Source organism: Terrapene carolina, unplaced genomic scaffold (assembly GCF_002925995.2).
Source record: "Terrapene carolina triunguis isolate 2854851 unplaced genomic scaffold, T_m_triunguis-2.0 Scaffold58, whole genome shotgun sequence".
Classification (NCBI taxonomy): Eukaryota; Metazoa; Chordata; order Testudines; family Emydidae; genus Terrapene; species Terrapene triunguis.
The window spans coordinates 64,513,145-64,541,003 of record NW_020664409.1 but is presented as its reverse complement, the minus strand read 5'-3'; the positions used below and the strand labels follow the sequence as shown (position 1 = coordinate 64,541,003).

The window sequence follows — 27,859 nt, the reverse complement described above, 5'->3', positions numbered from 1 at the left end:
GGGGCGGCCAAAACCCTGGAGCCGGCCCTGTGTGTGCGCCTCTTTTGGGGGGAGGGGGTGTCTGAGATTACAAACCAAGGATTTAGGCATACTCAGAAGCTTAAGATTGGGGAATGTATATAGCACATTTAGAGTTTCTGCCAGTCAAAGGGAGGGGATTTGATTTTTTAATCTAATTTATTTTAGCTATCAATTTAGGCCCTATTCAGGGAAAACATTCCTATTCATGATTGTAGTGAAGCATATGCTTAAATCGCACTGAAGTCAGTATGTCCTAGGAATGCTCAAAATTAAGCATGTGCTTCAATGCTTTCCGGAATCAAGCACTCATCACCATTCTATCTGACTGCTCCAGATATAGTTATATTCCAGAATAGTTTTTTGTCTCCTTGCTTCAGCTTTTTCTTTTCTAGAAAGGTGGTGTCAAGGCTGATTGACAAATTGACTTTGAGTGCAAAACATGGGGGCCCACAAGGATTTTAAAAATTAATACTGGCCACTCCAGGCTGGTATTAAAGTCCCAAGGTCACAGCTTCTCTCTGGCCTTGGATGGGTAGATGCTGCCACCTCCCAAGTGCAAATCTCCCACTCCCCCCTTTTAGAACCCAGGAAAGAACACTTGGGAATTCCTTGCTGTGGGGTACCCTCAAGCCCTTTCACCCCCCTTCCCGGGAAGAGCTGAGAAAAAACAAACAAAGGAAATTAGCTGTTGCCACCAGTCAATTAAACAGCATATGCACAAACCTTTTAGGGACACAAAAATCCAATCCTGCCACCAAGAGGGACTTTATAGCTAACTGGCTGGCTGGGTGTCCATAAAAGGGAGCTACCCTCCACCCCTTCATTTATCACAGGTGGGTTTTTTACTGAAACAAATTTTAGTAAGATCAGTCTGTTCTCTTTGCAAACTGAGTTCTCTGGCTTTTCTCTGCCTAAGGTAAGGTAAACATGGTAACTGAGTACCAGATAAAAGCAAATGGATCTTCTTAGCTTTAACTCATGACATTTGTTAACTCCTGTTGTTGCCGTTCTTACAGAATCACTGAATGGATCTTGGAAAGAAGGAGGATTTGTGCCTTCTAGTACCAGCAGTAGTGGATACTGGAGCTGGAGTGCACCCAGTGATCAGTCCAATCCATCCACCCCATCTCCGCCTCTGTCTGCTGATAGCTTCAAACCCTTTCGAATGCCCTCTCAGCCAGATGATAGTATTGATGAAGCTGAAACCAGTAATCTCCTTTTTGATGAGCCCATCCCTAGGAAGAGAAAGGTTAGCCTCCTGTGCAGCTCCACAGCGCTACACATCTGGGATCCTGTTCTGCTGGGGTGGGGGGAGGAAAAAAACCACAAAAGATCACACAAACAACTCTGCAGGGAGTTTCAGCTGCTAGACAGATACTCTCCATAGCCTCGTGTATGTGCTAGCCCATGAAGCATGTCCCCCCTAACACTACCCCTCTGGCTAATGCACATGCTGCCATCGGCACCAAGTGTTTGCTAGCAGATGTTGGGGACACACACAGCTCCTGCCCAGAGAAGCAGCAAGATGCTCCCTGCAAAGACCCCTGGCCACGCAGGGGATTTCTGCCCTGCTTTGGCAAATACCTTTGGGACAGGCTGCAACAGGCAGCCTCTCCCTTTTTGCCATCACAGGGCAGGATTTGGCCCTGTATTTCTAGTTTGCTGAAAATGCTGTTAGCTTATCAGATGCCATAATTAGGTGAAGCACTCAGAACAAACATATGGGGAGGGTGGGGAGACAAACTGAATCTGTATAATGTCATCGGGCCAAATTCATCCCTAGGGGAACTTCACTGAAATCAACCTCACTCCGCGAAGGATCCGTGTGGCCACTCACAACTAAATAAATTAAACTAAACCAAATGCCTTAATTTGGTATGTAACTCCCCTTCCCCCATCACTATGCCAGCAAGCAAAGTGCCTCTCTTGAAGAAGAAAACAAAGAGATGGCATTAGTCCAAGCTTTCTTCACTCCTAACACAACAGGATAGATTTTACATAGCAAGATGAAAAAGAGCTCTGTGTGAGAAAGAGGAAAACAAGGTATTTATCCTTTCTTGGTGACTTCTTCTCTGGATCAGACCGAGAGCAATAATTGCCTCACCACTGGCAGGATGAAGTTTTAATGATGGTTTTTAAACCCGATCGGATTCATCTTTTTGCTACAGGAGTTGCTCATTTGCTGTCCCACAATCACTCTTGCCTTTGTTGAGACGTCTTTTGCGAGGTTGATATCAAATACTGTTCCCTGTTGCTAAATAAAAAAAACAGTATGGAGAACACATTTGCTATGATAAATTAAAAGTTAGTTATTAAATAAATCCAGAAGTGACTCAGGGGTTAGGGGCTGGACAGAGAGAGAAAAAGAAATGCTGTAATGTTTTTACTACCCAGTTAAAGCTGTGCTTGTCATTGTTCTGATTGTTCAGCAATGATTAGGCAGATGGTTTTACAACTGCCATTCTTACTGTTTCATTATTCATATTTTAAATACCTGCCACAAACATTTTATACTTAATGGTCTGTTTTGGTGTTTTCAGTTTTTGGCCTGTACAACGAACATCAAATTTGTATAAGGAATGAATGATATTACGTAGGGCTCACCTATAGCAAATTCACTTTCTACTATGTTTTCATTCTGTCCCTGACTAGTAATTGTCTGATTGTGACTTTGCACTTTGGAGAAAAATATTTATGATCTAATTACTGGTTTGTTAGTGCTGTCGGTCCACAAAGTGTAAATGTGAAAATAAAGCGATTGATAACTTCACCAATTAGGAGTAACAGAAAGCCTAATCAGTTAGTGTCAAATTACCTCTGCTTTGTGGAGTCACATCTTGGACAATGTCATGTACTCCGCTTCCACCCCTCAAGAAAGTTGAATGTTTACATTTTGCCATAAATTCAACCCATTCCCCACCAAATCACGTACATGTCTGAGTGGAAGGAGTTAAAAGCACTAAAGAATGATCAGGCAATTGCTTGACTATCTTAATATTCTGAACTCACTAATTTGGAGAAGAGAAGGTGCCTATAACAGTAAAACAGTTTCTATAGAAGTGGACTATTCCATGGCCAGGGAAAGCAATAAATTCTTGAAAATTGGCAGGTTTCATGAGATCCAGTCTCATGCTGACTGTTGCCTTCTTAACACTGCCTTGTGTGTGTAGATGTGGGTGTGTCTCTATTTATATCTAATTTTTTCCAGTGTTTTTATTTATCATTCTACAAAGTTAGTGGGAGGTGGCTCTTTGTTATACTTAACACTATTTGTGGCCTTATTTTCCAAGATGCTGAGCACCCACCGTTCCTATGGAAGTCATTGAAAGCTGTGGGTATTAAGCTCCTTTGAAAATCAGGCCACTTATCCTTCACGTGTTCAAGAGCCAGATTCTGCTTTTTCATCCAATATAGCTTGACTGAAGTTAGTGGGCTGCAAGATCTTTAATTAGGGGTAGAATCTGGCCCTAAGTTTTCTTGCAAAATGATCCAGGAAATGTTTCAGGGGGATCCCAATTTCTGCTGTAGTTACACCAAGTATAAATCCAGAGTAGCTCTGTTGAATTCAGCAGAATCACACCAGTGTACTCTGGATTTACACTGGTGTAACTGACAGCAGAATATGGCCCAGTTTAGGATAGAGTAACATATAGTGACGGTGTATATCTGTAATTTTTCCTACCTTTCATGTGAACATATGAATAATAGCATATTTTTTTAAACCTGCTTTTCTTATAACTTGTCAGAACTCCATGAAGGTAATGTTCAAATGCCTATGGAAAAACTGTGGAAAGGTACTGAGCACAGCTGCAGGGATTCAGAAACACATCCGGACCATTCATCTTGGGTAAGAGGACAATCCTTCTTTGAAGAGATTTGGTACTGACCCATTTTCAGATTCTTCAATGCTCACACAAGCAGGGCCAGATGGAGGCATAGGCACCCTGGACCAGCTTCTGGAGTCAAGTGATTACATCAGAATTTAAACTGCCATTTAAAAAACAAACTAACAATCCCCTTTACCCCAGAAATGTGGCATGAGTGTAACCAACACAGTGGTTTCAAAAAGGAGTCGTTTTACCTACTTCTAAGTCCTAAACTCCTCACTTCCAATGTTTTTGAAAACTCAGTCTGTACACTAAGAGTAAGTGAGGTAAATTTGGTGCAGTGACACAGTATATTCCATATGCAACAAAGGGATTTAATCATTTTAAGTTGAAATCTCAACAGAGCCTTTACTCCAGATGAATGACTGATGCCTCCACAATCCATTTTAGGGATTTCTAAGGCACCTCTCCTTCTAGAGTCAAAGTCCCATTCCAAGGTAGAGGAAGTGGCTTTCTTTACTAGTGGAAATACTACTAATGAAACTGGTGACTGCCCACCTTTGCTATCACTTCTACTAGTACGACAAATACTCTGTATTTTCCATAGCTATACTTCATGTGAGGATCTCAAAGCACTTTACCAACATTAGCTATTTACCACATGAGGCAAGTATCTCAATTTACTGATGGGTAAACTGAGGCACAGAAGTTAAGTGATGGGTCCACAGTCAAAAAAATGAGTCAGTGGCAGGGTCAAGAATGCCACGCAGAAGACTGACTCCTAGTCCCCTGCTCTAAAGACTACACAAGACTTCTGTCAAGCCCTTCCCTGCAAATGAGTAAAATGTTTATATGATACACACATCACTCTTTATAAAAGTAAGCACAGCTGAAGCTTAAATGTTCATAAATTTAATTTATTTGCTATGTAACTGGGACTTCAAAAATTAACCTTGAAATTCAACAGTCTTGCCTTAGTATAGTAATATGTGTTTTGTCTCTTCTTGAATTAGACGTGTAGGAGAGTCTGACTACAGTGATGGAGAGGAAGATTTTTACTACACAGAGATCAGGCTCAACACAGACTTGGTAGCAGATGGCTTAAGCAGCCTTTCTCCAGTCTCTCCATCTCTAGGATCTCCTCCTCCTTTTCCCACCCAAGATGCAAACCGTCCTGAAACTTCATGTGCCAAAACTGAGACTAAATTGATGACGCCTCTGAGCCGCTCAGCTCCTACCAATCTCTACCTCGTACACACGGATCATGCTTACCAGGTAAAGTTAGTGACAGTGAACTAACCTAGTTAATAGAATTCAGTGATCACACACCTGCTTGAGTTTAACAACCAAAGCCCCTTCACATCAACTAGATAATGTTTTTTGTACAAGAGAGACCCTGGGAGGGACTGATACTGCCTGGCCCATATTGGATTTTTCTTCACGACAAGTCCTAGTGGCTGCCAAAACATTTCTGATTTGTCTGTTGTGAGGTGGGCAGCTTTGCATACAAGTGGTTGAGCAGGAAAAATAAAAAGAAGGCTATAATATCCACCGCTCTTACTGGTAATTCTTTACAAATGGCAGAAAAACCCAAGCAGATTCCAGATTCTATTAGAGAACTTTCCAACTTAATTCAAACAGCATGTAAAAATGTGCTAGAAATGAGCTTTTGAAAACTCTTGCTTTTAACATGCTTTGATCTCCTGGACACCATATAATTTCTAAGAAAAATATAGGCTTTGAAGTATTGGGGTCCATGGCCTGCTTATGGACATGAGAAATGAATTCTTACAATATATGAAAAACATATTAAATTGGATGTGGTATGTGTATTTTACACAAACTAAAAACCTTTGTTATGCATCTGCAAGCACCAAAGCAATATAATATACTCAGTTGGATCTGATATCTAGTCTTTAGTGAGATCACCTCCAGCTGTATGTTAACTATAAGTAGGGCCCTACAAAATCCACGGTCCATTTTGGTCAATTTCAGTCATGGGATTTTAAAAATAATAAATGTCATGATTCCAGCTATTTAAATCTGAAGTTTCACAGTATTGTAATTTTAAGAGTCCTGACCCATAAAGGAGTTGTGGGGGGAGGGGTCGCAAGGTTATTGTAGGGGGGTTGCGGCACTGCTACCCTTATTTCTGCGCTGCTGCTGCTGGTGGCGCTGCCTTCAGAGCTGGGCAGGTGGAGAGGGGTGGCTGCTGGCCGGGAGCCCAGCTCTGAAGGCAGCGCTGCTGCCAGCAGCAGCGCAGAAGTAAGAGTGGCCTGTTATGGTATTGCCACCCATACTTTTGCACTGCTACTAGCAGGGCACTGCCTTCAGAGCTGGGTGCCCGGCTAACAGCCACCCCTCTCCAGCCGCCCAGATTTGAAGGCACACAGGAGTAAGGGTGGCAATACTGTGACCCCCCTGCAACTCCCTTTTGGGTCAAGACCCTCAATTTGAGAAATGCTGGTCTCCCCTTTGAAATCTTTATATTATCAGGTAAAAGCACACAAAAGACCAGTTTCATGGGAGGAGTCCGGATTTCACAGTGCATGATGCGTTTTTCATGGCTGTGAATTTGGTAGGGCCCTAGCTATAAGATAATTGGAGGTAGGCTTGGTCAGTGCTTTGGGTTTTCCTTGGAGGTCTCTCATTAAAGTATTTTGGGAAATAGCAGTGATGACACCCTTTATCTGAGTGAGCATTGAACCAATGCTCCAGCATGGTGCTAGTGGATACACCATCTTCCCTTCAAACAAACTGTTAGCCACTTGATGCTGCTAATCTTGCCAATTGTCTTCGGGTTTCAAACATTCCTGTTTTAAGGGAAATTATTGCAGAGATTGTGATAAAGCAATTCTGGTATCATTGGGAGTTACCAGATTTCCTTGATAACTTTCAGCATGGATATGTCACAGAGACACTCTGACCTCATTGGCTGATGGTCTCCTATCGCTAGATAAGATTGTGTGTCAGTGTTGATTCTCTTAGATCTGTCAGCAGATTCTGATAGCAGCTATTCACATACAGACCTTCGTTCCCTTAGACGTTGTTGTTCAGACAGTCCTGGTCCTTTCTCCTTTGAGAAATCCTAGAGGTTGGCTTTAGACAGTGCTTATGTGTTCTGAGAACTATCTTGTGCAGAAGTCTGCAATATTCTAGTTTGTCATCTCTCCTGCTGAACATGACTGTGAGTCTAGTGAGGGACACACTCAGATACGGTGAGTGGTTGCAAACAAACATGATATTTTAAATTGATATTGGCTGGTTGAAACAACTGAAGAATGGAAGGAAAGCTCACTTTTAAATGGTCTAAATGTAAAACAAGAACCTTGAGATGATAAAGGTTGATTCACAAGAGGCATAGAAAGCCAGTCCTAAAGGCAGCTACTCATTCACCCTGATAAGCAGAGAGGAACAAATTGTGAAATACTGACTGTATAAAATAAGAAAGGAGTTAAGATGATGTGTTGAAGGAAACCCCAATTCAACAGAGCACACTTTTTAGCCAGGTTCCAACAGCCCATAGAGGAGGAGGCAGTTCAACAGAAAGATGCTCATCATAAATGTGATGAGCACATTATAAAACCTAGATGGAAGGAAAATGAGTGAGCTGAGAGGACAGTAGTGTTTTTCAAAATCTTGATTTAGCTTTATTTTTTCAATAACTGTCCTTATGTGCTGAGAATGATTTCAGCCCACTGTTTTAAACAGGGAAAGCCGTTTTTCAGCACGTTTATCTTATAATTGCAGAATAGCTACCTCATATTGTTGATCATTAACCATTTTGATAGCTGAAATTTCTCTCCTTTCACTCTTTAGTAGTTTCAATCAGACAGTAACATTAGTTTAAAGTACTGTATTTGGGTTTGCTCATTACTGGGCTTTTAATCATTCTAGTTAAAGTTTTTGTTTGAATTGACCAGATGCTGGTTTTTAGAACTTTATATATACGGTGGGGAAGGGGGAACATACTTGCACATCTGGTAGTTGTGTTGAGGAATTAGACAGTTTTGGGAGGAAATTCTTAAAGAAATTGATTTTATGACAGAATTCCAGCTTCCTAGAGATCCCCAGACATGCTTATTTAATGCTCCAGTTGTAAACAGAATAGCAAAGTAATTTCCTTTTTGTTTTGTTAGCAGCATTACTTTGTATTGCACATAAAAGTGTGACTTCTCCTGCTATGCAATTGTGGTATAGTAAAATATGGATTATCTTTGTAATTACTCCCAGGGGACTTCTGTGCCACAAAATTAAAAATTCTGTGCACAATATTTTAAAATTCTGCATATTTTATTTGTCAAAATAACACAATATAGTCATGCCAGTTTCAATTATGTTAATAATTTATTTCAAAATACCTGTCAACAAATATGTCTGTAACAATACAGACAACAAAAAAAGATTCAGGAAATGTTTTTTGACAAATAGATTCCTTACTAGGCATATTAATACAGAACTTTGAGTAATAATTCATTTAAACTACAATAAAGAAATGTATTTCCCGCACCCCTCAGAAGCAATGCAAAGGCTTTGGGGAGTCAGGGGTAATGGAGGAGCTGAGAGAGAAGGAAGTAATTGCTAGGAAGGAGCCTGGGAGTGGTTGGGTGTGGGTGGAGCAGTATGGAACATGGGGTTTTTTTGCAGGTGGTTCGGTGGGGGGTAGGGATTGTTAGGGACTTGGGGAGCCTCCCCCATGCAGGCCCTGGCTGACCCTTAGCCTCTCCCAAGCACATCTGCCCATCCCCATGTGTCCCTCCTCCCCCTACCTCACATGTCCCTGCATCCCCACTCAGCCATCCCCTGTCCCCATGTGGCCCTGAACCCCCATTCCACCACCCCTCCTTCTCTCGTCCCCATCTGGCCCTGCACCCCCACTCAGCCACTCCTCCTCCCATCCCCATGTGGCCCTGCAGTCCCCTCTCCCATTCAGTCCCACTCCAGTCTGTCCCCCCCACTAGCCCTTCTGATCTGTGTGTCCCCCCAGTAGCCCTGTGTGTCCCCACTCTGTCCCTCCAGGCAGGGCGCTGTGAGGAACGCAGCCTCTGCTCTCTCCCTATCCGCTCCTATGTCTGGTGAGCAGTGAACTGGCCCAACAGCAGCCCCTGGTGGGTGAAAGGTGTAACTGCAGAGCCTCTCTGGCAGAATGTATTTTCTGTGGAGAAAAAAAAAATCTACAGGGCACATGAATTCCCCCCACCCCCCAAGTGTTGTAATGGAAAAGTTTTCACACCAAGTACATACAGGAGAAAAGTGCCAAAAAGAGGATAAGTATTTAGAAATTTGGTTACAATTTTTTGTGTATTCAGTGGAGCAAGCCAGAATCTTTTGCCTGTTTCTTTGAATATTAATCTGGTCCTGAATAAGTGATGTACAATTAAGTATGTTAATGTTTTATTGTAACTTTGCTTTAATTAAAAGTTTCAAAAGAAAAAAATTCTGAGTTCATACCTAGTAGTATTCGATATAAGACCTGAGCTTTTAAAGGTTTCTTATAGAAGCCATTTCTCAGGAAAGCTATAGCCTTTTTTCTGCCCAATTAAATAATGATTGCGTATAAAGACCTTGTTCTTTCTTTGTTGCCCTATTCATGCTTATCCCCACAGAGAACAAGGATAGAATGCTTGTCACAGCCACCATTGTGGAATTATTTTGAGCTGTTGAAAACCTGGTTGATTTGCAGTTTCAAAGTGCAAAAGATCTTGTTGCGATGCTTTGGAAGAGGAGCACTTATTTTTATTGGAATATTTTCTTTTTAAACAGGCCACTCCTCCAGTGAACATTCCAGGGTCAACAAAGTTCACTCCCAATGGCCGTAGCTTTAGCGTCTCTTGGCAGTCACCTCCAGTTACCTTCACCGGCATTCCGGTAAGTGGAAGATGAACAAAAAAGGTACCTAACCAATGGAAAGTTTTAAAACTTACCAGTAATGCTCTTCTGATTGAAATTAAATGTGACAGAGATACAGAGAAACAAATACATTCCCACAAGTCCTGATTCTCCTCTTACACCAGTGGTTCTCAAACTATAGGTCAGGACCCCAAAGTGGGTCACAACCCCTTTTTAATGGGGTTGCCAGGGCTGGCATTAGACTTGCTGGGGGCTGAAGTCCAAATCCCATCGCCCAGGGCCAAAACCAAAGCCCGAGCCCCATTGCCGGGGGCCAAAGCCAAGGGCTTCAGCGCTGGGTGGCAGGGCTCAGGTTACAGGCCCCTGCCTGGGACTGAAGCCCTTGGGCTTTGGCTTTGGCCCCCTTGCCCAGGACAGTAGGCTCAGGCTTTGGCTTTAGCCCTCCTACCTGGGGCTGTGGGACTCTGGCGGGCTCAGGCTTTGGTCCCCCCTCCTGGGATCAAGTAGTAACTTTTGGTGTCAGAAGGGGATCGTGGTACAATGAAGTTTGAAAACCCCAGTGTTATACTACATTGACTTACATTCAGTTACTCCGAATTTACAATATGTAAATAATTGGAGAATCGGGTCTGTAGTATATTTTTAAAACTATCGGATTACAAAAGAATTAACTGGGTAGCTGCAGCGTCTGTAAAATCTTCTACATTTGCCACTGCATGTGTCCGTTGTTTATATTTCTAAAGGATTAATTATAAAACTCGAGGAAATCAGCAATTTGATCATTCTCCTAGAAGGCTTACTAGAAAGGTACTTATGTTTAAAGAATCTAGCAGAGGTGCTGATGTCCAATAGCTACTCCTGGGGGAATTCTGCGCCACTGCGTGTGAACAGAATTCATGTCCCCCGCAGATTTCTTTGCTTCCCTATAGAAAAATGACTTTCTGACAGGGAAGCTGCAAGAGCAGTCACACACCACTCCCTATCAACACAGGTACAACGTTTCAGGCACCCACAGCAGCTCACAGAGAAGTAAATCACTGCAGGGCTGGGGACACGCCAGCCAGTAGCTCCTACCCTGGGCCAGGATCAGCTGCTAGTCCTGGCTGGGCTGCTAGCAGGAGAGGATAGGACTTCCTCTTGTCCTGCAAGGAGTGACTGGGGCTGTGTCAGATCCACCCCCAGAAACCTCCCCCTGCTGCAGGAAACTCAGCATCCTCCCCTGCTTCCTGCCCCCATCACTCCTCAGCTGCGGGGAGGAGGTGTCACTCTATGGGGAGCTGTTGCTCCCCCATCCACCCAAGCCCTGTGCATCTGGACCTCCCATAGCCAGACACCTCTGCCAAGCCTCACCCAGTACATTCAGAACCCCCCTAGCCCACCCTGCCCAAACCCTACCCCACTGAACCTCAACCCCTGCTCTGACCCCCTGTCTCCAGACTCCCACCCCTCACTGAGCTCCCAGCACTCAAACCCCCACCCTCAGCCCCCAAATCCAGACCCTCATGCCACTGATCACCAACTAGCTGCACCCAGACCCCCTCATCAAACCCAACTCCTCCAGCACACACCCCCTGCTGAGAACCCCACACCCTGGAAGCCCCTGCAGAATCCCATTGCCCCTGTACCTGGAACCCCCTCAACAAGCCTCGGTGCATCCAGATCACCCCACTGAGCTGCCGGCACCCATATTGTCCCACACAGAATCCTCTCACCCCACACCCGGATCCCTCCACACTTGGATCCTGTCTGGTTGAGCCTACCTGCCCTGCTCCTGGTGCAGAGGGGCAGGGCCCCAGGGTGTTTCTAGGGCAGGCCCAGGCCTTGTGCTGTATCAGCGTCTGGTGCAGCCTCACTGCTGAGTCAGTGTCCTGGGGGTGGGAGGACTGTAGGGTGATCTCCCACCTTCGTGCAGCCAGTGGCCTGTGCTCCCCACTGCCATGTTGGAGCCTCTGTATTTATTTATTGACAAATAAAATTTGTAGAATTTTGCAGAATTTTAAAATATTGGGCGTATAATTTTTAGGGACAGAATGTCCTCAGGAGTAAATAGAACACTGCAAATCCTGTACAAATGAAAGAAAAGAATTGGCCTAACAAAACTGAATGATGTATTTTTAAGTCCTGATTCTAGCCTCAGATACATGCATGCAACTTCTGTTGATTTCACAAGGGAAAATTTTGCCTTTATATTGAAAACATGCAGTTAGTAGGTATTGGAATTATTTGTTAATGGTGGAGTATTAGATTTCAAGATCAACTTTGACAAGGATTATAAAATACCACCACAAGTCCCTGTAAGTAAGTTTATGAAAGTAAATGGAAATTTTGCCTGAGTAAGGACTGTTGGATCAGGCCTTTTGCTTAATTAAAGATGCAATCCCATCCAAATAAAATAAAATGAAATAAGGGTCGAGAGAAACAACTAGATAATACTAGGTGACGGGTACATAATTCAATGTGTGTCAAAAATTTAAATTAAAATCATTAATTTTAAGATGAAGAAAATCTGTTAGTGAATAAATAGAGTACAGCATATTCTCATTTTAATTTTTATTTAAAAATGTTAAGCAGGCTTCTGATCTGCTGGCAATCATTTTTATGTTGGATATCAAAGCATTTCATTTCAGATTACACAATCAAAATGTTCACAGTTTATCACATAATGCACACTAGTCATCCAGAGAGCCACATAGGGTTTTTTTTCCCCTGACAATGTATAATAGACACGGTGATAACAGATATGGCCTCCCTGTCCTTCCTTCACCAAGTGAATCACAAAAGCCTCTTACTCTCAACCTTTGGTAAGTCTTGGAGATTTTCTGCAGAGGCTGTGGTCTCCTGCAGAGCTGATAAAAATGAAAGTGGTTGAATCAATTACACTGCACTCTGCCAATGAATATTTATTAAATTCCATCAAGGAACAACTAACAGTGAAAGCCATCATGCTGGCAGCAATTTGAACAAGAGTGCCTCGACAGAGCATGCCATGCGTAAAGTACTCTCGGAATTCGATTGCACAACAATACAGTTGATAGAGTAATTATTAAACTAGCTCCTTTTGTGGAGTAGCAAAAATTGGCGCCAGTAGTATTGGGAATCCAAGAATGCAATTAGCGACATTGTAAATCAGACACTAAAAGGGAAGGGATTAGACATGTAGGTATTTAGCTGACTTCAAGCAATAACATTGATCTTGCAGCTATAGAGAGAGTGTTCCCAGCAGAATTTAAGAAACAACAAATAATTTTCTGGGAAATTATAAGATGCTAGTGATTTACAGTATAATTTAAAACAATCTCATGTGAAGACCTAAAGTAACAGTGTTGATAGCACAATTATAGGCCATTCAGGGGCCTATATAGGCTATTTTTATCCCTCTTTCTCCTGACAATCTTGCAGATGCTGCTCAGTGCAAAAATAAATAAATAAAAACCACACATCACCACTACAATGGACACATTTCTCTGTTTTATAATTCTTAATAGGCATTAAACATATGATTAGGTGAAATGGACACTAATATTTTAAAGATGCACGTGAAGGCTGTTTTCTTTCTCTTTTTCTATCTGAGAGAGACAAAAGGTACTGCCATTGAAAAAGGGCACTCCAAGCAGTGTGAAAAATAGCCCATCATTCTTTGGCTTATTGTTAATAATTATTAGCGTTTAGCAGATAGTGCAGCTCACGTCCTCAGAGGACTTTGCACACATTGCTGTGGCCAGGCCCTAACTAATGAATATTAGAGAGTTCAGCCCAGCTCCTCAAAGCACCTGTCTGGCTCTTAAGTCCACCATTTAGGCACCACTGAGATTCTCAAAGCTGCTGCTGAGGTGACCATGGGTCAGCATATGCAAAGTAGACTGAACCCTAATGCTGTCCCATAGTTAGTGTGCATCTCTGACCCTACTTCATGCTGAAGCTCCAGAGATGGGATTCTCAAATTAGTCATGGGGATCTCTGTCTCACCAGGCCTGTAGACAAGCTCTGAGCACACCAAGACCTGATCCTGCTGGAGACAGGCCAGCGATAGGTGGTGGGGTAGAACAGTGCCCACCCAGGAGATGCACTGGACCACAGGGAAATGTAGGATGAACATGGAAGGGGTATCGCATGTGAGCGAGAGAGAGAGAGAGAGAGGGAGATGGTTTCAGTTGCTAGGACATGGGTTGCTTAAGTGTCTGAGCTGGCTTAGGTGCCTAGCTCCAGGAGAGGATTCATGGCTGAGGAACGCTCCTACGTCTGCCTCATCAGCCAGGCACACCAGGTTAGCCACTTCAGTGCCTAAGACACTGTCTTCACTCCTGGCTAGCTTAGGCAGCTCTGTGGCTTCTGAAAGTCGTTTCTAGGTGTGACAGGAGCCCTGGAGTGCAGCCTGGGATCGTGGGACTGCTGTGCCCCCTTAACTCTCCAGCTTGGGCTGTCTCTCACAATGCTTTGCTAGTGACAAGCAGCAAACCACTCCAGCAGCTGTTATCACTCAGCACAACAGCATGTGGAGCCCTACACCCAGCTAGATTGCATGAATGCTCCCAGAGCCACTCATGAATCACACAGAGAAAGGCACTAGCCAAATCCCCCCCAGCTCCCACCACTGTACCTTGGGAATATACTGTCTTGCACTGCTCAAGATGAGCAGTGCAAATTTATGAATTGGTTCACCACTTCATCAATGGAAAGTGGATATACACCAGTCTTTGTAAACTTGAGCAAACACCCTTACCAAGCACTTCAGGCAAATGGTAAAGATAGATTTTATCTTTTGTAGTCAATAAATTTAAGTGATAGGCAAAAAGTCTGAGTTACCAAAATAAAATAAAATATAAGCACACAGTTTAAACTCTCAATCCTATTAGACTGGGCAATAACTAGACTAAGCAGTTTTCTCACCCCACTGGATATTGTAGTTCACGATACACAGGGTTCACTCTTGAAACCTGAGCCAGTCTTCAGTCTTCTCAGTGTCCTTGTTGCTTGCAGCTTAGATGGTGGAAGGAGAAAGGCCAAGCAGTGGGCCCCTGTATTCTGTTTTATACCCTTAGTCCATCTGCTTGGAGAACACAAGTCCAGGCATGGCTGGTGGGCATTGCTGAGTCACCAGACAAGGTTGAGCAATTCCCCTGGTGTAGCCTTACACAGGTGAGTGATTGAATTGTAACCCCCTTGCTGGAAAATGGCTGTTGATGGTTGTTTGATACTCGCCTGGGCATTGCTTACTTTCCTTGCTCTGTTGTCTCTGGGCAGCTGATATCTGTCCGATTTGCAATTTACAGCATGTTTTACTGACAACCATACAACACAATCTCATAACTTCATATGCACTGATGGTATACATATTTAGATAGAACAGTGACTTTCAGCAGATCATAACCTTTCCCGATACCTTTCATGGCATGCTTTATATGCAAGATCACAATTATATATAAATGAGGAATATGGGGGTTACAGGTTACCCCCAAGGTATAGAATGTCACACGAGGTTGCCAGGCACCCCATACAATGAATGGGAGAGTTAGGCACCTAACTCAGGGCTGAGAATTCCATTGGGCAACAGGCTGCTTCAGGGTTAGATACTCCCATGCTGAGCAGAGCAACAACTATGTATGTTTAGGATCAGGGCCTTCGTCCCTACTTACCATCACAACACCCTGCATTCTCCCTAATCCTCCTCTTAAAAGTAGGGTGGGAGTGCGACGGGTTCCTCCCGGGGTGCCACTTGGAACTGGGGTACCTCTGAGCCCGCCTGACCCACCAGCCTGGGCTCCCTTTCACCCTGTGGTGCTGTGATAAGTTGCCAAGCTCTCCAAGCTTGCTCTGTCACCAGCCTACACACAGATAGAGACACACACCCCTGCAGCCTCACACACATGCTGAGATCAGCTCTGCTTGGGAAGGCTCAGCTAAGGCACCTCCCAGTTGTGAAGGCACGCACCAGCTTGTGCTGCATAGGGAACTGTACAGCGTAAGCTCATAAAATTAGCTCCCTCCCTCAATGTGGAGAGAGATATGCAACAGCTTTCTGCTCCAAGTTGTAATTTTCACACACTGGTTTGAGACAAAACAAAAACAAGTTTATTAACCACAAAAAATAGATTAAATGATAGCAAACAGATCAAAGCAGATTACCTTAATAAACAAAACCGCAAACGGAGCTTAAAACACTAGATAGGTAGGATATGAACTAGCAAATTCTCACCCTGAGTGATAAACAGGCTGGCAGATTCTTAAGGCACAAGTTGCCTTGGTTTTCATACACAGGCTAAAAATCCCTCTAGCCTGGGACCATCACTTCCCCCAGTTTAGTCCTTGCCCTCAGATGTTTCAGGTGTGTTGTTGTAGGGAGACTGAGGTCCCATCATGATGTCATTGTCCCCTTTTTATATCTTCTTCCCACTTGCTGGAAAGCTTTTTTGCTGTGAGCTGAGTCAAATAGTTCCCATTGTGTAGTGCTATTTCTGAGAGGTTTCTATTGTATACAGTTCCTGGGGTAATCCCTGTGGTTGTGTGCATTTCCTCAATAAGCCATTAACATTGTTTGGCCTTTTTACTGTTGTCCTGAAAGGCTGCTTGTGGGTGTTTTCAACCTCACAACATGTTTTAGTAACACATACATAGCCAAACTTCATAACTTCACATACGATGATAGCACATATAATCCAATGAGATATTACTGTCTAGCAGATCAAGACTTTTAGAATGCTACCTCACAAGGCATACTTTGTACAAAACATATTCTAATTACATGACAGTGGTGAATATTGGGGTGCCAGGATGTCACAGGGACATCTAACAGAGAACTGATCAATGTAAGTGATGAGGCCCTCCTGTGTCAGTTCTACATACTCTGTGGCCTTAATCCTTGAGCTTGGTCTGAGCGGAGTCTATACATTGGCACAAGTAAGGTCAACTGATACGTATGATTCTCCATGTGGAACAGAAATAAATAAGTCTCACACCGATGGTGTACCTGTTCCCATACTCAAAAGAGGCATATGCATAATAAAAAGAGGCAAGGTATGGGCACGTGTAAGGAGATCAACTGTCATGCAGATAATCCAGTAGGCAGGGATGACATTGGAGTTTGCAGATTGGTACCAGAGGGCCTAATTTGATGGCCATGCAGCAGCAGGAGTCTTATTAATGCAGGATTGGGTTCCCCATGCACTCAAGTGTGCTGTCAAGCTGTTTAAAGTAGCTCGTGAGTGTGAATGCCAACCTCAGGGCAGACTGTTACAAACCAGGGACAAACCCCTAACTGGCTGTGTTCTACAATTAGTAGGGCTGTCAAGCGATTAAAAAATTAATTGTGATTAATCGCACTGTTAAACAATAATAGAATACGCTTTATTTAAATATTTTTGAATGTTTTCTAAATTTTCAAATATATTGATTTCAATTACAACACCGAATACAAAGTGTACGATGCTCACTTCATATTTTTATTACAAATATTTGCACTGTAAAAAACAAGAGAAATAGTATTTTTCATTTCACCTCATACAAGTACTGTAATGCAATCTCTTTATCATGGAATTGAACTTACAAATGTAGAATTATGTACAAAAAATAACTGCATTCAAAAATAAAACAAGGTAAAACTGTAGAGCCTACAAGTCCACTCAGTCCTACTTCTTGTTCAGCCAATCGCTCAGACAAACAAGTTTGTTTACATTTGCAGGAAATAATACTGCCCGCTTCTTGTTTACAATGTCACCTGAAAATGAGAACAGGCGTTTGCATGGCACTGTTGTAGCTGGCGTTGCAAGATATTTACGTGCCAGATGCGCTAAAGATTCATATGTCCCTTCATGCTTCAACCACCTTTCCAGAAGACACGCGTCCATACTGATGATGGGTTCTGCTCGATAACGATCCAAAGCAGTGCAGACCAATGCATGTTCACTTTCATCATGTGAGTCAGATGCCACCAGCAGAAGGTTGATTTTCATTTTTGGTGGTTTGGGTTCTGTAGTTTCCACATCAGAGCTGTTGCTCTTTTAAGACTTCTGAAAGCATGCTCCACACCTCGTCCCTCTCAGATTGTTTCAGATTCTTAAACCTTGGGTTGACTGCTGTAGTTATCTTTAAAAATCTCTCATTTGTAGCTTCTTTGCATTTTGTCAAATCTGCAATGGAAGTGTCCTTAAAACGAACAATATGTGCTGTGTCATCATCCGAGACTGCTATAACATGAAATATAAGGCAGAATGCAGGTAAAACAGAGCAGGAGACACACAATTCTCACCCAAGGAGTTCAGTGACAAATTTAATTAGTGCAATATTTTTTTAACGAGTGTCATCAGCATGGAAGCATGTCCTCTGTAATGGTGGCCAAAGCATGAAGGGGCATACGAATGTTTAGCATATCTGGCATGTAAATACCTTGCAATGCCAGTTACAAAAGTGCCATGTGAATGCCTGTTCTCACTTTCAGGTGACATTGTAAATAAGAAGTGGCAGCATTATCTCCCAGAAATGTAAAGAAACTTGTTTGTCTTAGCAATTGGCTGAACAAGAAGTAGGACTGAGTGGACTTGTAGTCTCTAAAGTTTTATATTGTTTTGTTTTTGAGTTCAGTTATGTAACAAAAAAAAATTACATTTGTAAGTTGCACTTTCACAACAAAGAGATTGCACTACAGTACTTGTATGAGGTGAATTGAAAAATACAATTTCGTTTATCATTTTTACAGTGCAAATATTTGTAATAAAAATAATATAAAGTGAGCACTGTACACTTTGTATTCTGTGTTGTAATTGAAATCAATATATTTGAAAATGTAGAAAAAATCCAAAAATATTTAATAAATTTCAATTTATATTCTATTAACAGTACGATTAAAAATGTGATTAATCGCAATCAATTTTTTTTAATCACAATCAATTTTTTTGAGTTAATCGCATGAGTTAACGGCGATTAATCAACAGCCCTAATAATTAGATTTCACCAACCAAGTAACAAGTGTGAATTCCTAAAGCATGATAACAGCCTTACCATGGAGTCACAGACAGTCCCCTTGGGCACTCCTGTCTATCTTGCCACTTAGCCAAGCCTGCCTTTGTGATAGATGATCACTTACACCAAAAATCACAACAATATTCAGGTTACTCCCAGTCCGAAAGGACGAGTCACCCTAGGTCAATCGTACTTCAGATCTCAAACCAAAGACCACACTCATAGCCAACCCTATAATATGAACTAAAGATTTATTAACTAAGAAAAATGAGTTACTTACAAGGTTAAAACCGGTAAACATACACACAAATGAGATAGTTTCCAAAAGGTAATAGTAGCTGCTATAATATGCAAGTTCTAGAGTTTCTTTAGGGCTAACCTAAGCCAAGCAGCTTGGGGATCCCTGGCTAATATATTGGCCTCTGAATTCCAAGTAGCATAGTGACCACAATTCTTCCTTGACAGGGCTTTTTATGCCCTTCCCCCAGTGTTCCAGCTGTGATAGGATGAGGGCTTGTGCACACACCCTCTTCATGGGTATGGGGGAAAAGCAATTTACAAAGTTTGTGGCCACTGATGTTCCACAGTGGCTTGTCTGGTGTCGAAAGGCCTTCTTTTGTTGGGGAGAAGATGACACCTCTTGTGATAAACTAGCATTTCACACTTGCTAATACTTCTCTACTGACTGTGGGGTTTCACAGTTTTAGCAAACACTTCTATAGTTACAGAGCAAACACTTAAACTTTACCTTATAACATGAGATACAGATATTATAAGTGAGATTAATACTTGCAGCATCCTACAAGCATTTCATAAAATCTAAACATTATTATAATGCTAATAATATCTATTTTAACAATACTAACACACCGGCGAGCCAGACTGGTTTCCAGTTGCGCGTTTGTCAGTGTTCAGTGAGACCTGGGGCGTTGGCAGAAGCTGGCCACTTGGTCTGCCAGCATCACATGTGCATCTCTGCCGTGTGCCAAGAAGATAAATCATGGCAGCCATTAAAAGACTCAGAAGGGTGGAACCAGAGAAGATCTGTGAGTATGGGATTTCAGAGTTAGATTCAGCTCCTGATTCTACTGGGAATTGTACTTAGAGAGATCTTCACTCTGATTTTCTGTAAGTCCCCTGCTCCAAATACTCATGGGAGGGGGCATCCCCCACAGGAGAGGAACCAGTTCTGATGCCTCCCTCCTTACAGCTGCCAGCATAGGGGGCATTTTGGGGAAGTGGCTGGAACACACAGTGCTCTGGCAATCCCCAACTAGAGGATCATAGACAGCTGGTGGTGTTTAGCATCACTGCCAGACTGCATCGAGGCTGGGACAGAGAAGCAGGGGGCTATAATCATCTCCCTGACAGCTGCATCATTGCTGCACCCAGCATAAGCTGGGCACAGCAGAATATCTGGCCTTCAGTGTATGCTACAATTCAATAGACGCATACTAGAACATTTCAGCATGGTGCCAACAATTTCCCAAACCACTGCACAAAAACAGACTACAGACTTCAGCTGAGGGCTTGTCCACACAAGTTAAACAGTGTTTTTGTAACCAAACAATCTCCTCTGATCCATTTATAACACCACACTTGGGGGAAGCAGTTGTTCAGTAAGATTGACCCCGCCCCCCATATTCAACCATTTGTCAACCGAGATTATGTATCTACACCTTCCAGCCTGCCTGTGTGTATCAGATCATTTTGGTAAAGTCTGAGCCACTACCTTTAGTACCTTAACAAGACATGCAAACAAACCATCACCAGCAGGACATGGGCAATGCACTCTGGGATGTCCTGTCACACAGCAAGCTGGGAGGAAGATGGACTGACCAAGCTAGATATTCAAGCACAGTTAAGGGATCCCATCCACGTGGCACAACAACAGTTTAACAAATGGGTTAGAGAATGGCAGCCATGTGCCAGCTTAGGACTCCACAAAGGACAAACGTGGTTAGCAGGCACAGTTTCCAATCAAGTATTTACCATATGGCATGTGACCACGTGCAGTGTTTAGAATCAGCCACACCACTAACTGGTTAGAGCCATTCCTGATTTACACCAGTGTAACTGAGATCAGAATCTTGCCAGAAGTAATTAGATTAAATGATGAATCGTTATATTACTGTAAACCAGAGTTTTCCTTCACTAGACTGTTCTCTGCTGTGATAAGAGCTTAGATAAGAGTTAGATAAGAGCTTTCTGCTCAACAAATTCTCTGTGTTTATAGCAATGGCATTGCTAGAAAGCAGTTAGCCAGGTGGAAACAAAGAATATGCAGTTTCCTTGTCCTGGTCAGGTCCATTCTGATTCTTCAAAATGAATGGTATGAGAGTTTAAAAAGGCAGTGGTGAAAAAGTGATAATTTACAAAGGACTGTTACTTGCATGATCTTCAACGATTTGTTGGAATCTAAACTCAAGGGCACAGCAATCCCCATTTTCAGAAACATCTTAAGGAAAACGCATTCCTCTGTGTACACCAAAATGAGCATTCAGAGATATCACAAACATTTAACAACTCCTCCTAGGGTTCTTGTAGATGGTTTTTGTGTTGATCTCCTCCACACAGGAGCGGAATCACCTCCTGAGAGGTCAAAGTTCACAGGAAAGGTTTAGGGCTACCAAAATCGGTATTGAGTTGATTTGAGTTGTCCACGGCCAGGCCCTTGTAGTAAGCTTACTCAAAAGGGGGTGCGTGGGCAAAAGCCATCTACCACCCTGCTCTGGCAGGGGCCCAGAGCCACCCAAAGATGGGAAAAGACTCCTAAGGAGGTTTCGAGGGCATGGGAAATGATGATGATTCAGTACATCTCCTTGACAGCCTCTGCCAACAGGGATCCTAGGGAGCCATAAATTAGAATGAACATCCCTGGTAGAACCGCCAGGGGAGAGCTCTGGTCGTACTTACAGTGCTCCCTCCAGGGGGAATCCCCCTTTTATGTAGCTACCCCAGGGATGCAGGTGTGTAAACCACACCCTACAGTAATAAGTGAAAGCCTTTGACTGTAGTGTGGGTTATTCGGTTTTAATCTTAGCCAAGCTACATCCCCACCCCTGAGTTAATCGCACTTTTCCCGGATCAAATGACAAGTCATTAACTATTCATCATGACCATTCACTATCTCAGAGTGAGAACTATTTAGGACTCTTAACAAGAAAAACTCAAAATCATCCATTTTCTTTATTTCCCAACATACACAGTCATGTTGCTCTGTGTTCTAGTTTGTTCTAGTCATGCTGCTGGAGGGTCACAGGAAGAAGGAAGGAAGTTCATCATATGCAGATAAAGCTATGAGGACACTTTTCAGAACAGATCCCCTAACTTTTGGAGGGTCAGATATCACATACTCACCTTACTTGACTATCTTTCTCACCACACACCAGGAACTGGGATTTCCTAGGAAACAGCCAGTGGTGGACATGCCAGCTGTGGTGCCAAATAATATGTTTATATTGTATGTACATACATGTGTGCTTTATTAACTGCATTTGTGTGTGTGTTGCCAGGTCTCACCAACTCATAATCGTCCTGCAGGGACTGGAGAGCCAAAACAACAGACCCACACAGTTCTCTCATCACCGCCCAGAGTGTCGTTTGGCTTAAGGTATGAGACCATTAACTCCTATTGACTCCTGGATCCTTTAGGGGTGGGCGGGCTTCGCCCGCCCACTTCCCGGAACCCAATAGAAAAAAAAACTCCTATTGACAGAGCAGTAGGTTCAATATTTGGAGGGAGCCTGTAGGCAGCAGGAGTACAGAAGAGTCAAATGCCGAGTATCAGAACAGGCACTGCCTGTCTGTGTAGTGCTTTTCCTTTCAATAGAACACAACAGCAGTAGACACACATTTTTCTCTCTCTCATTAGTACAGAAAATAAAGGTTTTGGAGGAACTGAATCACTGACAGTTTCAAAAGACATGCTATTAGGCAATACCCCAGATGAATCTGAGCCATGAAGTTCCAAGTCAGACCTGAATTTCACTAAAATTCAAGCAGCAAAGAGTCCTGTGGCACCTTATAGACTAACAGCTTTTGTGGGTGAATACCCACTTCTTCGGATGCAAAGCTCATGCCACAGAACTCTTTGCTGCTTTTACAGATCCAGACTAACACGGCAACCCCTTTGATACTAAAATTCAAGGGTGTTTGGATCCAGTATTCTAGTTTGGAACATCTCTGAACTTCACTACACTGCCTTGCATATTCCCTTGGATCCAGGGATATCTTCATGCTCATCAGCATTCATGCAGTATTTTTACTTAATTCGTGTAACCATGGAAAATGTTGTATCTTACAACAGATCATTTAGGTCAAGATATTTTTGGTTTCACTAAGAAACCAGGCACTTTGCTCTTGGCTGTGGAAATGATCCACCTCCTCTGAAGTCAAGGGATGTTGAATCAGGCACCACATAAATTCATGAGACAGTTTTTGCTTTTTATGTTCAAAATCCCACGTTGGATCTAAATTTCAAACATTATAAGAAACGCATGTTAATCCTTAATAAATCTGAAGAAACATAAAATGACATTAAAAGAGATACCATGCTTATTGTTTTTTCAGGTCTTCCAAATCTAATCGGTTCTGTTTACCAAACAAACATTATTTTTCTAATTACATAGGCTACAAACTCAACCTAGGGTTCTTCCTGGTTTGTATGCTATTCCCAGTAGTGAATTTTCAATGATCAAAATGTTGCTGCCACACGTATTGCTGATGTAGGAGGCAGAGCAGAATCCAGGTAACTCTCCCCTAGGTGTTCTGCAGTGTTTACAGTATTAAACTTCATTTTGTCTGTAACATAAGCAGATATGACTCAAAGATACACAGGGACAAATCTGGCACTTGTGTAATGGTGCAATTATTTTAGAGTTGCACCTGCTTACACTAGGGCTGATGCAAATATGTTGAATAGGAAGGTGCCATTTTAACAGTTACTTTAAGCTTACCCTGACACTTATTCCACATTGTAGCTTGTGCTTTAGGGTTTGTAGTCACAGATCTCAAACAAAGAATGCTTGTACAGTGCTAGCTTTGGAATATCAAGTGACTTACAGAGAGCTACCATGAAAACAAAACCAACATTCACTATCTTCTTTCATGTAGAATACTGTACCAGTCTGTTTATAGTGAGAGTCTAAGGAAAATCCAGGGCTAGGTACGAACATGTAGATGGTCTTCTGAATTTAGTGGCTTTTCCCCTAAATGTAATAGCTACCATATGGGACAACTATCACATAATTCCAAGGCTTGCCTACAGCTGTGAAAAATGTTTATACTGCAAACCTAAAACAAGCAAACCTCTTGCCTGCTGTACTCCAGACAGCACTGCAGTAATAGTTGTGATTTTCTATTACTGCATGGCACTCTGTGGTATATCTGACTCCAGGGATATATATATTATAGGGACTAGTCCTGGATTGGCAGAGATGGACAAAGGGATCTAATAAGTCTTTCTAGTTGCTAATTTCTAGGATTCTCTTAAAGATACATCAGTGGAACCAGAGGAGCATTTTCTAATCTAGTTTATTATGAATGGGAAGGGAGAAGAAGCAGATTGCCTATTCCCCTCACACACCTTACAAAGAATTGGGTGGGCTAGAGGCCTGCTTGCTGAGCCCTTGAAGCAACAGAGGAGTGAGCCCACCAGCTACTCTCAGAGTGGGGAGTGGTCGGAGTGGATCACTCAATAGCAGGTTTCACCTCACTCCTAGTCTGATTACTTCAGCAGAATCCTGGTAATTTGAAAATAGTAAGAGACCCATTGAAAATATGAGGTTCTTTCAATGTCATGCTGCATTTAGATTATTTTGTCTCTTTCAAAAAGTGTGTGGTGATGAGGGATAGCTAAAAACCTCTTGTTAATGAGGTGTCCCTTTTTCTTGGACAGGAAACCTAGAGGGGAGGGGAAAAAATGCCGAAAAGTGTATGGGATGGAGAACCGAGATATGTGGTGTACTGCCTGCCGTTGGAAGAAAGCCTGCCAAAGGTTCATCGACTAAAGACTGGAAGCGCGGAGGACCCAAGGGATGGGAAGTACAATAGCAGGATCCTGTTGCTGCAGCTGCCCCTGCCTACCCTCCAGTGCTGCCTTTTAAACAGACTTGTATTTCAAAACAAAGCACTTGTAGCCAAGGAGAAGCACTTAGCAAAACCAGTGTGGAGCAATAGAGCAAAAAAAAAAAAAAAAAAAAGGTCTTATCAAGTATTGAACCCAGAGCAGCTATTAATGTTTTTCTTAAAACAAAAAATAACTTGTTGCTAACTCTGAACTACTTGCTCCCCATGACTGTTCTTTAACTGTGTCAATGTCTATGCTGTGAACGTCTGTATCAGTTGAACCAAGCACCGCATCTTGCCCTGAAATGAAGATTTCTTTTTAAAAGCCTAATTAACACTTTAAGACATACAAGTTACAGTTCACTCAACAGCAGCCATACCAAGAGTGGAACCTGTTAAATAATTCTGCTGATGTGAATGATCTTGGTTGGATTCCTCATTTTCGGGTGTTTTTTTGAGGAATTCAAACCTTGATATGTCAGAAGGACAAGCAACAGCACTCCTGGATGATTTTTTAAAAGCAGTCACAAACCAGAACAAAGAGTGGAGCTAAGTTTTAAATTAGATTGTAATACTCCAGAGAAGGAGAAATTATGGGAAACCACCAGCAGATCTCAGCCACAAGTCAGTCCAAGATCTGAGGGAAGGCGTTTCAACGATCATTGAAACATACAGGAATATAATTTGGGTTCCAGTATCTTTTTTTTATCACCAGTACCTTTTCCTAGCAATGACCATCTTATGCTGCTGAAGCCCTATTAAGAACTGGATGATATATAATATCTATTCAGGGATATGAGCCAACCCAGCAGTTCAACTCTTGCTTCCTTTTCTCCTGTGTATAAGATGGTTACTAAATTAAGGGTGCACCCATTCTTTCCATTAGCAATGCCAAATTTTATTTGTGCAAAAAATGTATAGAAAACAAAAACACCCAAGAAGTGCTCCCACCGCATCATCCCAGCAAGTTGAATACGACAGCAGTGGAGCAACATATGTATATGTTAAGTAAAGTCCTTTTTTATTTAAAAAAAAGTCACCGAGGTCAGAAATAGCCAATTTTCATGCAGAGGGCACTTTGATGGATGTGTGTGCTATGGTGTATTTAGTGCTTCAGGCTGTTAGAGGATGTAAATCCAGAATGCTGATGTTTTATCCCTAGATAGATGAGGTTATTTATACATCAGTAGTTATTTTAGTGAGAAAATAAAGTAAAGCGGAAATGCCATATGAATGAGCACCACCAACTCCTGCCTGTTTAAAAACAAAACAAAACATAGGTATAGGCACCTATCATATGAATAGGGCTATACAGGCCCACTACCAGCGGGGCTTGTTTTTCATGGAGTCTGATAAACTGGATCACATAGCTCTCATGACAGCATTACTTAACTTGCATTGCTGCCTATGCCCATTTAAAGAACAAAAGCGCACACTTTTGAACATAGCATAGAGTGTAGTGTTAAAGAAAAGGCAATACATGTTTGAATGGAAAGAACAAAAGAATAGTAAGAGCCTGATTTTTTAAAACAAATTATTTGCTCTGTTGCATGCCTAATTTGAGCATTATTTCTGCAACTGTGTTTACAAATCATGCAATTTTCATGCACAAGTGGCTAGTGAAGGTCACTTGCATGCATACAGTTACCTGATTTTTATGCACAATTGTGCACCTAACTTGTTTAGAAAAATCAGACCCTAAAATCCAGCCAGGATAATAAAACAAAACGTGAAATAAATTAACACAACAGAAGGAAAGATTGGCAGATATACCGCGCCATCTGCACTCTATTGTTTGCACTTCCTTATCTTTTGGTGAAGTCATAGGTCATGGCTTTTCCTTCTGTGGTTTTTTTTTTTCAAAGATTTCTTTAGGGAAATACCTCTCAACAATTTGTAACGGTTTCTAGTTACTTCCTTTTAAATGCTGACATTGTTGTCAGTGCCTTTACTATGGTGGGACACAGAATGTGGATCTTGCTCCACTGATATCCCTCCTTATTTCTAAAAGCCTCTCAAGATGCTTATAAAACAACAATTATGACCCCTATTGGCCTCATATTCATTACTTATCCCCATCATTGTTCCCCTCTCCCTTATTTGCTCTGATCTCTTGAATTTTAAAGAGGATTTTTAAATATATTATTGTAATTGGTTTCTAAAATGTTGTATAGCATCATGAGCACCTTGGCAGGGGGCACTTTATAAATGAACATAATTAATTAAATCATAAAATTTCCACAACATGGGGCAAGTTCTGGTTGGCCCCAGGAACCAGGCACAGCACTCGACCCAGCTGTAATACTGGAGGAAAGTGAGTTATAGAGAGGGCACAAACCTTATTAATTGCATGTATACTCAGCTCGCTCTGCTCTGGCTTGTGGAAAGATCTACTGGGCATGCTCAGAGGCTTCACATAAACTTTAGCAAAGCCATTCCCATAACATAATTCACATAGCCATTCCCATACTGCTAACTTTATATCTATTTTTAGATAGGCACACAAATAGACCACCAAAGCTGTGTTATTGTCCACCTCTCAGAGTTACACACACTTTCATTCTGTTCTTGATAAGCGTAAGATTATTTACAACAAGCTGCATGAATGGGCCACTGCCTGGCCAAAGTGCTTGGCTCATATGTCTGTATGGACTACTTCCTTACACTGTTTAACCACACCAAGTCACACTTCTCTGGAGGGTCTGTCAGGTGACCCCTGATTTTTCAGAGGAGTCAGAATCTGGTGATCGGTTTCCATCATGCATTCTCACAGTTGGCCCATGGGTTCTTTGGTATGTGTGTACATACACCACTAGCAGCCAGAACTTGACCCTTAAAAATATAAATATTGAAGGATATATATATAAAATTCTTTTAACCACTTAGTAGAAATGATGCTGGTCACAGAAGTTGGTACCACATGATCTTATCAAACTTTTATATTGACAGATATACCACCAGTTCCTAATTTTTGCTGAAGGGACTTTCCTGCCACAGCAAAACAAATGTATTTTGGGGAAAAAGCCTGAAAAAAGGAAATTTCAAGCAAAAGGGGAACATTTTAGAGAAGCATTTTAAACATGATTAGCTTGTCTCTCTATTCCTGCATAAAATGCCAAATATGGGAAATATATAAAAAT

The 27,859-nt window shown here is 42.2% G+C and overlaps 1 protein-coding gene across 1 annotated transcript in view; it reads left to right on the top strand.

Moving 5' to 3' along the window:
• Nucleotides 1-24,820, top strand: part of ZNF704 (zinc finger protein 704) — a 136,825-nt gene extending 112,005 nt beyond the window's left edge. Inside the window, exons 4-9 of the mRNA XM_026662758.2 lie at nucleotides 1,038-1,270; nucleotides 3,768-3,868; nucleotides 4,862-5,123; nucleotides 9,612-9,716; nucleotides 22,166-22,263; nucleotides 24,550-24,820. Of these exons, the coding sequence (XP_026518543.1) occupies nucleotides 1,038-1,270; nucleotides 3,768-3,868; nucleotides 4,862-5,123; nucleotides 9,612-9,716; nucleotides 22,166-22,263; nucleotides 24,550-24,661 (911 nt within the window). The 3' untranslated portion in view covers nucleotides 24,662-24,820. The remainder of the gene's footprint in view (nucleotides 1-1,037; nucleotides 1,271-3,767; nucleotides 3,869-4,861; nucleotides 5,124-9,611; nucleotides 9,717-22,165; nucleotides 22,264-24,549) is intronic.
• The last annotated feature ends 3,039 nt before the right edge of the window (nucleotides 24,821-27,859 follow it).